Source organism: Oncorhynchus mykiss, chromosome 13 (genome assembly GCF_057628025.1).
Source record: "Oncorhynchus mykiss isolate SJ-2025 chromosome 13, ASM5762802v1, whole genome shotgun sequence".
Taxonomy (NCBI): Eukaryota; Metazoa; Chordata; class Actinopteri; order Salmoniformes; family Salmonidae; genus Oncorhynchus; species Oncorhynchus mykiss.
Genome location: NC_143034.1, coordinates 73,880,562 through 73,896,370, shown reverse-complemented (window position 1 = coordinate 73,896,370; position 15,809 = coordinate 73,880,562). Strand labels below are relative to the sequence as shown.

Here is a 15,809-nt window from a genome sequence, read left to right as displayed (position 1 = left end):
GCATCGTTAAAATGAATGAATAACAACATCAGCAAGTAGCATATACAGTAGAAGAACGGCTGAAACAAATCACCATTTTCACTTCAGAATCTTAATAGACAATACAGGACAGTACAGAGACAAAGTCGTAATGGTTATTAACACAATTATCATTTGTTGGTTCTACTGAAACACATCCTCATTTTCACTTCAGAATCTTAATAGACAATACAGGACAGTACAGAGACAAAGTCGTAATGGTTATTAACACAATTATCATTTGTTGGTTCTACTGAAACACACCCCCATTTTCCTTCATCAAGAAAACTGATGTTGTTTATGGATTCACTTTTGTCTGAAGGATTTGAGTAGCCTGATTGCCAGTCTGTTCTGTTCTTGCCTTCTTGACAACTATTTATGGAATGGTCTTGTTTGGCTTGACAATGACAAGCTAGGAATTGACACTACATTATAGTAAAGCAAAATAAAAGGCTTTAAACATTTTGTCTTTTTAACTAAAAGCTGATATCACAGCTTTATCTCTTTGGCACAGAGGATAAAATATGGAGAAAAAAACCAAGCTCTGACAATGAACTGAGCTCAACAACACTATGTACAAAAGGGCATGTAAAAAATGTTATAAATATGTCTAGAACCATAGACACTATGTACATCTTTACACTGTAACATGGACTGTCTGTTCTCCTCCGTAGTTTACTCACACATGGCTGTCAGTGGAGGCTGCTGAGGGGAGGACGGCTCATAATAAAAGATGGAACTGGAGCATATTGAACGGTTTCCACGGTTTCCATGGTTTCCATGGTTTCCATGTGTTTGATGTATTTGAAACCATTCCACTGATTCCTCTTTAGTCATGTGACCACCTGTGATTGGTATGTATAATGTAGACTTGGGTTCAAATATGATTTGTTTTCTTACAAATGCCTAAGCTGGGCTTGATGGAGCTTGCCTGGCACAATGAAACCAATGGAATAATGCCAAAAGTGCAAACACTCAATCTAATCGAATGCTCAAAGTATTTGATGGAAAACAAACACTATGCGAGCCATTTATCCTCCCCTCACCAGCCTCCTCTGGTGGTCAGTGGGCACAGCATGGTTGGGGTCAATTCCATTTGGATTTCTATCAATTCAGAAAGTTAACCTCATTAAGAAGCATTGAAGAGAACTGGAATGTTAGTTTCCTGAATAGACTGGAATTCAAATGTAATTGACCCCAACCCTGGGGCACAGTGCTGTGTTCTGCTGGTGGTGGTGTGAGGTCTTAACCTCAGCCTCTCTCCCTCTCTCATTCCCTCTTCCTCAGTACGATGTAGATGAGACCACTGACCAGACACAGAGGGAAGGACACCCAGGCCAGGATGTAGGCAAAGCCAAACGCAGCATCCTCCTCCCCATCCGGACGCATTACCGTGTAGATTATAGCTCCACACATCACAAAGAGACCTGGAGAGAGAGAGAGAGAAAGAGCGAGAGAGAGAGCGAGAGAGCAGAGAGCAAGGAGGGACAGAGAGAGAGAGAGCAAGGAGGGACAGAGAGAGAGAGAGAGAGAGAGAGAGAGAGAGAGAGAGAGAGAGAGAGAGAGAGAGAGCAGAAAAAAGGCATTGCTAGTTTTAGACTGTTGGAGATCATCAATTTCATCCAAGTTGACACACCTAATATTTTGTAACAGACTTGGTTATGTTCTATATTGGGGAGGGCTGAATTTGCTAGTTTCTATGCCCATGTGCAGAAAATGCATTTTTGAATCCAGCCACCTCTACCCACTAAACCAAATTGAGTTAGATATCTAGCACATGTAGTTTGGTTCCAACTAAGAGATTATGACAGTTAACCAACCCTCATAGGAAGGCACCTAACTTTGAGGAAGTTAACCAAACCTCATAGGAAGGCACCTAACCACACCTCATAGTATAGGACCTAACACTGAGATAGTTAACCAACCATCATTGTAAGGGACCTAACACTGAGACAGTTAACCAACCCTCATTTTAAGGGACCTTCCATTGAAATAGTAAACCAACCCTCGTAGTAAGTCACCTAACATTGAGACAGTTAACCAACCCTCATAGTATGGGACCTAAAATTAAGATAGTAAACCAACCCATGTTGTAAGGGACCTAACAGTGAGATAGTTAACCAACCCTCGTAGTAAGGGACCTAACACTGAGACAGTTAACCAACCCTCGTAGTATAGGACCTAACACTGAGATAGTTAACCAACCCTCGTAGTAAGGGACCTAACACTGAGACAGTTAACCAACCCTCGTAGTAAGGGACCTAACACTGAGATAGTTAACCAACCCTCGTAGTAAGGGACCTAACACTGAGACAGTTAACCAACCCTCGTAGTAAGGGACCTAACACTGAGACAGTTAACCAACCCTCATAGTAAGGGACCTAACACTGAGACAGTTAACCAACCCTCGTAGTAAGGGACCTAACACTGAGACAGTAAACCAACCCGTGTTGTAAGGGACCTAACACTGAGACAGTTAACCAACCCTCATAGTATGGGACCTAACACTGAGACAGTTAACCAACCCTCATAGTAAGGGACCTAACACTGAGACAGTTAACCAACCCTCGTAGTAAGGGACCTAACACTGAGATAGTTAATAAACCCTCGTAGAAAGGAACCTAACACTGAGATAGTTAACCAACCCTCATAGTATAGGACCTAACACTGAGACAGTTAACCAACCCTCGTAATATAGGGCCTAATACTGAGACAGTTAACCAACCCTCGTAGTATAGGGCCTAATACTGAGACAGTTAACCAACCCTCGTAGTAAGGGACCTAACACTGAGATAGTTAATAAACCCTCGTAGAAAGGAACCTAACACTGAGATAGTTAACCAACCCTCATAGTATAGGACCTAACACTGAGACAGTTAACCAACCCTCGTAATATAGGGCCTAATACTGAGACAGTTAACCAACCCTCATAGTATAGGGCCTAATACAGAGACAGTTAACCAACCCTCGTGGTAAGGGACCTAAAATTGAGATAGTAAACCAACCCTCACAGTATAGGACCTAACACTGAGATAGTTAACCAACCATCGTAAAAAGGGACCTAACACTGATACAGTTAACCAACCCTCGTAGTATAGGACCGAACACTGAGACAGTTAACCAACCCTCGTAGTATAGGGCCTAATACTGAGACAGTTAACCAACCCTCATACTAAGGGGCCTAATACTGAGACAGTTAACCAACTCTCATAGTAAGGGGCCTAATACTGAGACAGTTAACCAACCCTCCTAGTAAGGGGCCTAATAAGGAGACAGTTAACCAACCCTCATAGTAAGGGACCTAATACCTAGACAGTTAACCAACCCTCATAGTAAGGGGACTAATACTGAGACAGTTAAACAACCCTTGTGGTCCCACTTTGACCTGAGCTATAACATCTCTGTCTTTTACAGATTCAGTTTTTCCCCCAGATCATTTTCCTGCCTGGGCGGTAAGCCCCGCAGAACAACATCCAGGCCCTCTTCTCACCAACACTGTTAGTTGACACCAATACAAGACAACTTTATATAAACCGGGAGACCCGGCTAGATTAGACAATCGGGGTGATGTGATGTGATACTCACCGGCCAACAAGACCAACAACTTTATGAAGTGTCTATGTAGGCCTTTATGAAGAGGTTATGAAGGATTCATTAAGCCTTATAAGTGGTCGTACTCACTGGCCAACAAGACCAACAACTTTATGAAGTGTCTATGTAGGTCTTTATAAAGAGGTTGTGAAGGATTCATTAAGCCTTATAAGTGGTCGTACTCACTGGCGAGGATCTGGAAGACGGCGGTGAAGAAGAATCGTCCTCCTTTGACCAGGGTGAAGAGCTGACACATGAAGAAGACCAGAGAGAAGAGGCAGAACAGCACTGACAGGACCATGAGGGCCTGAACCGCCTGGATCCAGTCTGAAGAGAGGAGACAGAGGAGGTCTAACATGACATACAACCAGAGGAGGTCTAACATGACATACAACCAGAGGAGGTTTAACATGACATACAACCAGAGGAGATCTAACATGACATACAACCAGAGGAGGTCTAACATGACGTACAACCAGAGGAGGTCTAACATGACGTACAACCAGAGGAGATCTAACATGACATACAACCAGAGATCTAACATGACATACAACCAGGGGAGATCTAACATGACATACAACCAGAGGAGATCTAACATGACATACAACCAGGGGAGATATAACATGACATACAACCAGAGGAGATCTAACATGACGTACAACCAGAGGAGGTCTAACATGACGTACAACCAGAGGAGATCTAACATGACATACAACCAGAGGAGGTCTAACATGACGTACAACCAGAGGAGATCTAACATGACATACAACCAGAGGAGATCTAACATGACATACAACCAGAGGAGGTATATCATGACATACAACCAGAGGTCTAACATGACATACAACCAGAGGAGGTCTAACATGACATACAACCAGAGGAGGTCTAACATGACATACAACCAGAGGAGGTTTAACATGACATACAACCAGAGGAGATCTAACATGACATACAACCAGAGGAGGTCTAACATGACGTACAACCAGAGGAGGTCTAACATGACGTACAACCAGAGGAGATCTAACATGACATACAACCAGAGGAGATCTAACATGACATACAACCAGAGGAGATCTAACATGACATACAACCAGAGGAGGTTTAACATGACATACAACCAGAGGAGGTCTAACATGACGTACAACCAGAGGAGATCTAACATGACATACAACCAGAGGAGGTCTAACATGACATACAACCAGAGGAGATCTAACATGACATACAACCAGAGGAGATCTAACATGACATACAACCAGAGGAGGTCTAACATGACATACAACCAGAGGAGATCTAACATGACATACAACCAGAGGAGGTCTAACATGACGTACAACCAGAGGAGATCTAACATGACATACAACCAGAGGAGATCTAACATGACATACAACCAGAGGAGATCTAACATGACATACAACCAGAGGAGATCTAACATGACATACAACCAGAGGAGGTATATCATGACATACAACCAGAGGTTTAACATGACATACAACCAGAGGAGATCTAACATGACATACAACCAGAGGAGATCTAACATGACATACAACCAGAGGAGGTTTAACATGACATACAACCAGAGGAGGTCTAACATGACATACAACCAGAGGTCTAACATGACATACAACCAGAGGAGATCTAACATGACATACAACCAGAGGAGATCTAACATGACATACAACCAGAGGAGATCTAACATGACATACAACCAGAGGAGGTTTAACATGACATACAACCAGAGGTCTAACATGACATACAACCAGAGGAGATCTAACATGACATACAACCAGAGGAGATCTAACATGACATACAACCAGGGGAGATCTAACATGACATACAACCAGAGGTCTAACATGACATACAACCAGAGGAGATCTAACATGACATACAACCAGAGGAGATCTAACATGACATACAACCAGAGGTCTAACATGACATACAATCTAATCTAACTCACTAACCTAATCTAACTCACTAACCTAATCTAATCTAACTCACTAACCTAATCTAACTCACTAACCTAATCTAACTCACTAACCTAATCTAACTCACTAATCTAATCTAACTCACTAACCTAATGTAACTCACTAACCTAACCTAATCTAACTCACTAACCTAATCTAACTCACTAACCTAATCTAACTCACTAATCTAATCTAACTCACTAACCTAATCTAACTCACTAACCTAATCTAGCTCCCTAACCTAACCTAACTCACTAACCTAACCTAACTCACTAACCTAATCTAACTCACTAATCTAACTCACTAATCTAACTCACTAACCTAATCTAACTCACTAACCTAATCTAACTCACTAACCTAATCTAACTCACTAACCTAACCTAATCTAACTCACTAACCTAATCTAACTCACTAACCTAATCTAACTCACTAACCTAACCTAATCTAACTCACTAACCTAATCTAACTCACTAACCTAATCTAACTCACTAACCTAATCTAACTCACTAACCTAACCTAATCTAACTCACTAACCTAACCTACTAACCTAATCTAACTCACTAATCTAATCTAACTCACTAATCTAATCTAACTCACTAACCTAATCTAACTCACTAACATAATCTAACTCACTAACCTAACCTAATCTAACTCACTAACCTAACTCACTAACCTAATCCAACTCACTAATCTAACTCACTAACCTAATCTAACTCACTAACCTAATCTGACTCACTAACCTAATCTAACTCACTAACCTAACCTAACCTAATCTAACTCACTAACCTAACCTAATCTAACTCACTAACCTAATCTAACTCACTAACCTAATCTAACTCACTAACCTAACCTAATCTAACTCACTAACCTAATCTAACTCACTAACCTAATCTGATTACCCATTAATCGACATCTATTGCAGGATAGATCCATGTTAGAGTTTACATAGTTGGCCATACACTGAGTTTACAAAACATTATGAGAGATTAAACAAGACCAACAGCCTGAATTTGTCAGGGCATGGACTCCACAAGGTGAGGAAAGCGTTCCACAGGGATGCTGGCCCATGTTGACTCCAATGCTTCCCACAGTTGTGTCAAGTTTATTTTATTTTTTATTTATTTATCCGTTATTTTACCAGGTAAATTGACTGAGAACACGTTCTCATTTACAGCAACGACCTGGGGAATAGTTACAGGGGAGAGGAGGGGGATGAATGAGCCAATTGTAAACTGGGGATTATTAGGTGACCATGATGGTTTTAGGGTCAGATTGGGAAGTTGGTTGGATGTCCTTTGGGTGGTGGACCATTCTTGATACACACGGGAAACTGTTGAGCATGAAAACCCCCGACATCGTTGCAGTTCTTGACACAAACCGGTACAGTATGGAGTACAATGCCACAGTTCTATTAGACAGTATGGAGCACAATGCCACAGTTCTATTAGACAGTATGGAGCACAATGCCACAGTTCTATTAGACAGTATGGAGCACAATGCCACAGTTCTATTAGACAGTATGGAGCACAATGCCACAGTTCTATTAGACAGCATGGAGCACAATGCCACAGTTCTATTAGACAGTATGGAGCACAATGCCACAGAGGAGTTCAGAAGAGGGGAACTCCCTCAAACTGCAATTCCACAGACCGGGATCCACCTCAGACTGTTATTCCACAGGCTGGGATCCACCTCAGACTGTTATTCCACAGACTGGGATCCACCTCAGACTGTTATTCCACAGGCTGGGATCCACCTCAGACTGTTATTCCACAGGCTGGGATCCACCTCAGACTGTTATTCCACAGGCTGGGATCCACCTCAGACTGTTATTCCACAGGCTGGGATCCCCCTCAGACTGTTATTCCACAGGCTGGGATCCCCCTCAGACTGTTATTCCACAGGCTGGGATCCACCTCAGACTGTTATTCCACAGACTGGGATCCACCTCAGACTGTTACTCCACAGGCTGGGATCCACCTCAGACTGTTATTCCACAGGCTGGGATCCACCTCAGACTGTTATTCCACAGACTGGGATCCACCTCAGACTGTTACTCCACAGGCTGGGATCCACCTCAGACTGTTATTCCACAGGCTGGGATCCACCTCAGACTGTTATTACACAGACTGGGATCCACCTCAGACTGTTATTCCACAGGCTGGGATCCACCTCAGACTGTTATTCCACAGACTGGGATCCACCTCAGACTGTTATTCCACAGGCTGGGATCCACCTCAGACTGTTATTCCACAGACTGGGATCCACCTCAGACTGTTATTCCACAGGCTGGGATCCACCTCAGACTGTTATTCCACAGGCTGGGATCCACCTCAGACTGTTATTCCACAGGCTGGGATCCACCTCAGACTGTTATTCCACAGGCTGGGATCCACCTCAGACTGTTATTCCACAGGCTGGGATCCACCTCAGACTGTTATTCCACAGGCTGGGATCCACCTCAGACTGTTATTCCACAGGCTGGGATCCACCTCAGACTGTTATTCCACAGGCTGGGATCCACCTCAGACTGTTATTCCACAGACTGGGATCCACCTCAGACTGTTATTCCACAGGCTGGGATCCACCTCAGACTGTTATTCCACAGACTGGGATCCACCTCAGACTGTTATTCCACAGGCTGGGATCCACCTCAGACTGTTATTCTACAGACTGGGATCCACCTCAGACTGTTATTCCACAGGCTGGGATCCACCTCAGACTGTTATTCCACAGGCTGGGATCCACCTCAGACTGTTATTCCACAGACTGGGATCCACCTCAGACTGTTATTCCACAGGCTGGGATCCACCTCAGACTGTTATTCCACAGACTGGGATCCACCTCAGACTGTTATTCCACAGGCTGGGATCCACCTCAGACTGTTATTCCACAGGCTGGGATCCACCTCAGACTGTTATTCTACAGACTGGGATCCACCTCAGACTGTTATTCTACAGGCTGGGATCCACCTCAGACTGTTATTCCACAGGCTGGGATCCGCCTCAGACTGTTATTCCACAGGCTGGGATCCGCTCTTTGCAGCTGTTGCAAGAGCACTTCATTCATTGTTGGTTGCAAAAACAATGATTGATAGGCAGCTTAACCTTCTTCAATTCAACCGTTATTGGGTTAAAATACATTGGTGAAAAGCAATCCACAACAACCACAATCCGTACGGCGCAAATAACTAAATGAGAGGGCAGCAGTGTGATTCACATCAATGCACTATGTAGATTTCAATAATAAGTGATATCAGTATCACCCGTAGACGACACCACTGCACCTGTAGACGACACCACTGCATCCGTAGACGACACCACTGCACCCGTAGACAACACCACTACACCACTGCACCACTGCACCCGTAGACAACACCACTACACCACGACACCACTGCACCCGTAGACAACACCACGACACCACTGCACCCGTAGACAACACCACGACACCACTGCACCCGTAGACAACACCACTGCACCCGTAGACAACACCACTGCACCCGTAGACAACACCACTGCACCCGTAGACAACACCACTACACCACTGCACCTGTAGACGACACCACTGAACCCGTAGACAACACCACTGGATCCGTAGACGACACCACTGCACCCGTAGACGACACCACTGAACCCGTAGACAACACCACTGCATCCGTAGACGACACCACTGAACCCGTAGACAACACCACTGCATCCGTAGACGACACCACTGCACCCGTAGACAACACCACTGCACCACTGCAACCGTAGACGACACCACCGCACCACTGCACCCGTAGACGACACCACTGCACCCGTAGACAACACCACTGCACCACTGCACCTGTAGACAACACCACTGCACCCGTAGACAACACCACTGCACCCGTAGACAACACCACTACACCACTGCACCTGTAGACAACACCACTGCACCCGTAGACGACACCACTGAACCCGTAGACAACACCACTGCACCCGTAGACGACACCACTGCACCCGTAGACAACACCACTGCACCCGTAGACAACACCACTGCACCACTGCAACCGTAGACGACACCACTGCACCACTGCACCCGCAGACAACACCACTGCACCCGTAGACGACACCACTGCACCCGTAGACGACACCACTGCACCCGTAGACGACACCACTGCACCCGTAGACGACACCACTGCACCCGTAGACGACACCACTGCACCACTGCACCCGTAGACAACACCACTGCACCCGTAGACGACACCACTGCACCCGTAGACGACACCACTGCACCCGTAGACAACACCACTGCACCACTGCACCCGTAGACGACACCACTGCACCCGTAGACGACACCACTTCACCCGTAGACGACACCACTGCACCCGTAGACGACACCACTTCACCCGTAGACGACACCACTGCACCCGTAGACGACACCACTGCACCCGTAGAAAACACCACTGCACCCGTAGACGACACCACCGCACCCGTAGACGACACCACCGCACCCGTAGACGACACCACTGCACCCGTAGACGACACCACTGCACCCGTAGACAACACCACTGCACCACTGCACCACTGCACCCATAGACGACACCACTGCACCCGTAGACGACACCACTGCACCCGTAGACGACACCACTGCACCCGTAGACGACACCACTGCACCCATAGACGACACCACTGCACCCATAGACAACACCACTGCACCCGTAGACTACACCACTGCACCCGTAGACTACACCACTGCACCCGTAGACTACACCACTGCACCCGTAGACAACACCACTGCACCCGTAGACTACACCACTGCACCCGTAGACTACACCCGTAGACAACACCACTGCACCACTGCACCCATAGACGACACCACTGCACCCGTAGACGACACCACTGCACCCGTAGACGACACCACTGCACCCATAGACGACACCACTGCACCCATAGACAACACCACTGCACCCGTAGACGACACCACTGCACCCGTAGATGACACCACTGCACCCGTAGACGACACCACTGCACCCGTAGACGACACCACTGCACCCGTAGACAACACCACTGCACCCGTAGACAACACCACTGCACCCGTAGACAACACCACTGCACCCGTAGACGACACCACTGCACCCGTAGACGACACCACTGCACCCGTAGACTACACCACTGCACCCGTAGACTACACCACTGCACCCGTAGACTACACCACTGCTGTCATCCTGACATCCAAGCGTTTATTCAGGTTGGATAACCTTTGGATGCCGACAGAAGTCGCACCATTGGAAGACATAGTTTGGACTGTAGTTTACAAAAGCCCATTCCTGCTCTTTTCCCACGATCCATCAAACCCATTTGGTGTGTCATCATAGTGGTCTCTGTCTTGTGGTCAGACTCACTCAGACGGAACAAATTTAAACTTGCACCTTTTAACAAAGCTAATTTGAATACCATTGAGAAAACAGAACGGTGTCAAAGATTTTTTTGCACAAACAATCCTTTCTGAATTTAACAGTAATCCTAGAAGTAATCATTTAGTTTTTCAAACTGATCTGTTATCTGATTACAATGTTTTTGCTGGTAAAGTAACAGATTACAGTTTTTTTTGTTTGTAGGAACAGTCAGTCAGCATGCCAGATATTATAGAGGAACAGTCAGTCAGCATGCCAGATATTATGGAGGAACAGTCAGTCAGCATGCCAGATATTATGGAGGAACAGTCAGTCAGCATGCCAGATATTATAGAGGAACAGTCAGTCAGCATGCCAGATATTATGGAGGAACAGTCAGCATGCCAGATATTATAGAGGAACAGTCAGTCAGCATGCCAGATATTATGGAGGAACAGTCAGCATGCCAGATATTATAGAGGAACAGTCAGTCAGCATGCCAGATATTATAGAGGAACAGTCAGTCAGCATGCCAGATATTATGGAGGAACAGTCAGCATGCCAGATATTATAGAGGAACAGTCAGTCAGCATGCCAGATATTATGGAGGAACAGTCAGCATGCCAGATATTATAGAGGAACAGTCAGTCAGCATGCCAGATATTATGGAGGAACAGTCAGCATGACAGATATTATGGAGGAACAGTCAGTCAGCATGCCAGATATTATGGAGGAACAGTCAGCATGGCAGATATTATGGAGGAACAGTCAGTCAGCATGCCAGATATTATAGAGGAACAGTCAGTCAGCATGCCAGATATTATGGAGGAACAGTCAACATGGCAGATATTATGGAGGAACAGTCAGTCAGCATGCCAGATATTATGGAGGAACAGTCAGCATGACAGATATTATGGAGGAACAGTCAGCATGTCAGATATTATGGAGGAACAGTCAGCATGACAGATATTATGGAGGAACAGTCAGTCAGCATGACAGATATAATGGAGGAACAGTCAGTCAGCATGACAGATATTATAGAGGAACAGTCAGCATGACAGATATTATGGAGGAACAGTCAGTCAGCATGACAGATATTATGGAGGAACAGTCAGTCAGCATGCCAGATATTATGGAGGAACAGTCAGCATGACAGATATTATGGAGGATCAGTCAGTCAGCATGACAGATATTATGGAGGATCAGTCAGTCAGCATGACAGATATTATGGAGGAACAGTCAGCATGTCAGATATTATGGAGGAACAGTCAGCATGCCAGATATCATGGAGGAACAGTCAGCATGGCAGATATTATGGAGGAACAGTCAGTCAGCATGCCAGATAATATGGAGGAACAGTCAGCATGACAGATATTATGGAGGAACAGTCAGCATGTCAGATATTATAGAGGTACAGTCAGTCAGCATGACAGATATTATGGAGGAACAGTCAACATGACAGATATTATAGAGGAACAGTCAGCATGACAGATATTATATAGGAATCGTGAGCTCATGTGGGAAAGCCTGCTCATGCGATAGAGGAAAGGCCCCACTTAGACAGACAGGAACCGTGTCCATTTTTTTCAACGGTAAACCGTCTGAGTAAATTATGCTCTTCATCCACCATCTTTGGTACTAGTGTCTTAGACAAACCTTCGTTGCTGGCAGAACTGCAGTGATAACCTGCGTTAGTAGTGAGACAGCTGTACCACAGGTCAGTATTCTTGGTTCCTCCTACAGTCCAGGCCTGGAACACAACACCACACAATGAATATAAACAACCACAACACAATGAATGTAAACAACACAACACAATGAATATAAACAACACAACGAATATAAACAACACACCCACAACACAACACAATGAATATAAACGACACAACACAATGAATATAAACAACACAACACAATGAATATAAACAACACAACACAATGAATATAAACACAACGAATATAAACAACACACCCACAACACAACACAATGAATATAAACGACACAACACAATGAATATAAACAACACAACACAATGAATATAAACAACACAACACAATGAATATAAACAACACAACACAATGAATATAAATGACACACCCACAACACAACACAATTAATATAAATGACACACCCACAACACAACACAATGAATGTAAACAACACAACACAATGAAAATAAACAACACAACCAACACACAACACAATGAATATAAACGACACAACCACAACACAACACAATGAAAATAAATAACACAACACAATGAATATAAACGACACAACCACAACACAACACAATGAATATAAATGACACACCCACAACACAATGAATGTAAACAACACACCCACAACACAATGAATGTAAACAACACCACCACAACACAACACAATGAATGTAAACGACACACCCACAACACAATGAATATAAACGACACACCCACAACACAATGAATGTAAACAACACCACCACAACACAACACAATGAATGTAAACGACACACCCACAACACAACACAATGAATATAAACAACACACCCACAACACAATGAATATAAACAACACACCCACAACACAATGAATATAAACGATAAAAGTAGGACAAGAGGTTCCCAGGTCCATCGTGAAACTACATACACCCCATCACCTCACACAGGTTCAAATAGTATTTGTTTACTTTCTAAAACTTTTGCTTGATCCAGCTTGTCTGGACACAATGGAACCAATCACATTATATAGTATCATCCCAAACGTGCAAGCAACCACGCCCATCTGGCGTGATTCAGGTTCAATCAAATGCTGAAATATTTGAGCCCAGGTCTGACACATCAGTTAATTGAAGCGACCCTGCCCTGTTCCAGATGGTTAAACAAGCCTGGATAGCCCCTATTGACTACACTGACTTATTGAGACACACACACACACACACACACACACACGCACGCACACGCAGTGCTATAGTACAGTAGGCAGCAATATCATAGCTATTCACATTGTATTATAGTAGGGTATAGACAACAATATCATAGTTACTCACATTGGCAATTGTTGAGACAAACAGTAAGACCAGGATGATGAGGTGCAAGATGAGCACTGCGAGCAGGATGAGCAGCATTTTCTGATAGATCTACACGTGGAGACAAACACACAGGAACCCCACAGTTATCAGACCAGAGGTCTACCGTACTGATTCAGCATCAACTATTTGAAGTGGTACTTCATATTGACACCAGGTGGCGCCATTTCCACATTTACTCATCAAACCCATATGTTTACTTCAAATTGAAAAGTAAAAGTATGAATAACATTGGAGTGGATAAAAGCACGGAGTTAGAGGAATGTCCCAACAATGTAAAATATTTACAACCAATTAAACACGTACATCAATATTATTCATGCAGCAGAGAGCACATCGTTGAGAAAAAATGATATATATAATCAACAACAGTCGCACTCTCCTTAGAAAGTTTCCAAAAACGTTTTGAAACGACAAGTGAGTAGCCGAGTTGAGATATAAAACGAAATGCAAATCAATGCATGATCAAAACAGCTCCATATGCCTGTGGAGAACTCCACCAACGCAGCTTGGTTGTGCGCCTGTCTGGAGTGGACCGTTATTTACTAGACAAAATGAAACGAGGAGTCGTTCAAGAATTCTACAAACTCCCTCCCAAAAACTATTCGATTACCATTTATCAAAAATAAATTCGAATAATTGATCAAAACGCAGCTGTAGGCCAATCAGATGAAAATAAATAAATCCAACTTGATTCAACTCCAATAATAAAGTTGATACATTCCGTTAGTGGGAGGAGGAGAAATTAAATCAATAAAACTATCGGGATATTCATCCTTTGAAAGAAAATGTACAAAAAAAAACGGTAAATTAATTAAGATTCCATATTGTATCAACTTACAGAAAGCAACGGCTGTGGTAAATTTCCCTTTAAAAATGAGTGTCAAGGAGTTGAAGCGATCCCAGCTAGTGCACAGATCCCGCTGTAGATACTAGAAGCACTATTCCAGATGTACCACAGCCACACCACACGCTTTTCTTTGCGTGAGAACACCGCCCTACGCACGTCGGTTCGTCACTGCCGCTAGGCTCCCGCTCCAACTATTATTTGGGAAACTGTTTGTTTTCCTGAACTATACAGCAGGCTAAAGGCTGCTACCAACCCCACAGTGGTATTCAGGGGAAACGTTCCTTGGAAAGTGCTTAGCCAGTGTGTCGTTGTAGATGACATTTTAACACGGGTGGTTGGAGTGGAAAATAAACAAATTGGTCTCCTTTCGGTGGTTATTTCATTTTTTATTCCCACACTGCTGTAAAATCGTTCACCAAAAACACTCTTTGTAGGGACAGAAAACTAAACACATCAACTATCTAATTTCAGTGTTCTTATTTGATCTATCACCATGACAACCAATTCATTTATTTTAAGAAAAATATGTTTTTTTATCTATCATCAATACTAGATTTCTTGAGGCTTGTGTTTGTTTTTTACATTCTAACAAGACAAAGTCTTAGTCCCAAATGAGATCCTGTTGCATATTATGTACTACTTTAGATCAGACTCCTATGTGCCATGGTTTAATGTAGTGAACTGTATAGGGAATAGGGTGCCATAGGACTCTGGTCTAAAGTAGTGCACTACATAGGGAATAGGGTGCCATTGGCCATAGGGCTCTGGTCTAAAGTAGTGCACTACATAGGGAATAGGGTGCCATTGGCCATAGGGCTCTGGTCTAAAGTAGTGCACTACATAGGGAATATGGTGCCATTGGCCATAGGGCTCTGGTCTAAAATAGTGCACTACATAGGGAATAGGGTGCCATTGGCCATAGGGCTCTGGTCTAAAGTAGTGCACTACATAGGGAATAGG

At 44.1% G+C, this 15,809-nt stretch overlaps 1 protein-coding gene across 1 annotated transcript in view; it reads right to left on the bottom strand.

The window, feature by feature from the left end:
• Positions 1–15,131, bottom strand: part of LOC110487096 (peripheral myelin protein 22) — a 15,184-nt gene extending 53 nt beyond the window's left edge. Inside the window, exons 1-5 of the mRNA XM_036973274.2 lie at positions 14,841–15,131; positions 13,961–14,050; positions 12,586–12,679; positions 3,796–3,936; positions 1–1,445 (exon numbers count right to left, since the gene is read on the bottom strand). The exon at positions 1–1,445 is cut by the window's left edge and continues 53 nt beyond it. Coding sequence (XP_036829169.2) covers positions 1,288–1,445; positions 3,796–3,936; positions 12,586–12,679; positions 13,961–14,038 — 471 coding nt within the window. The 5' untranslated portion in view covers positions 14,039–14,050; positions 14,841–15,131 and the 3' untranslated portion in view covers positions 1–1,287. The remainder of the gene's footprint in view (positions 1,446–3,795; positions 3,937–12,585; positions 12,680–13,960; positions 14,051–14,840) is intronic.
• Positions 15,132–15,809: the final 678 nt, after the last annotated feature.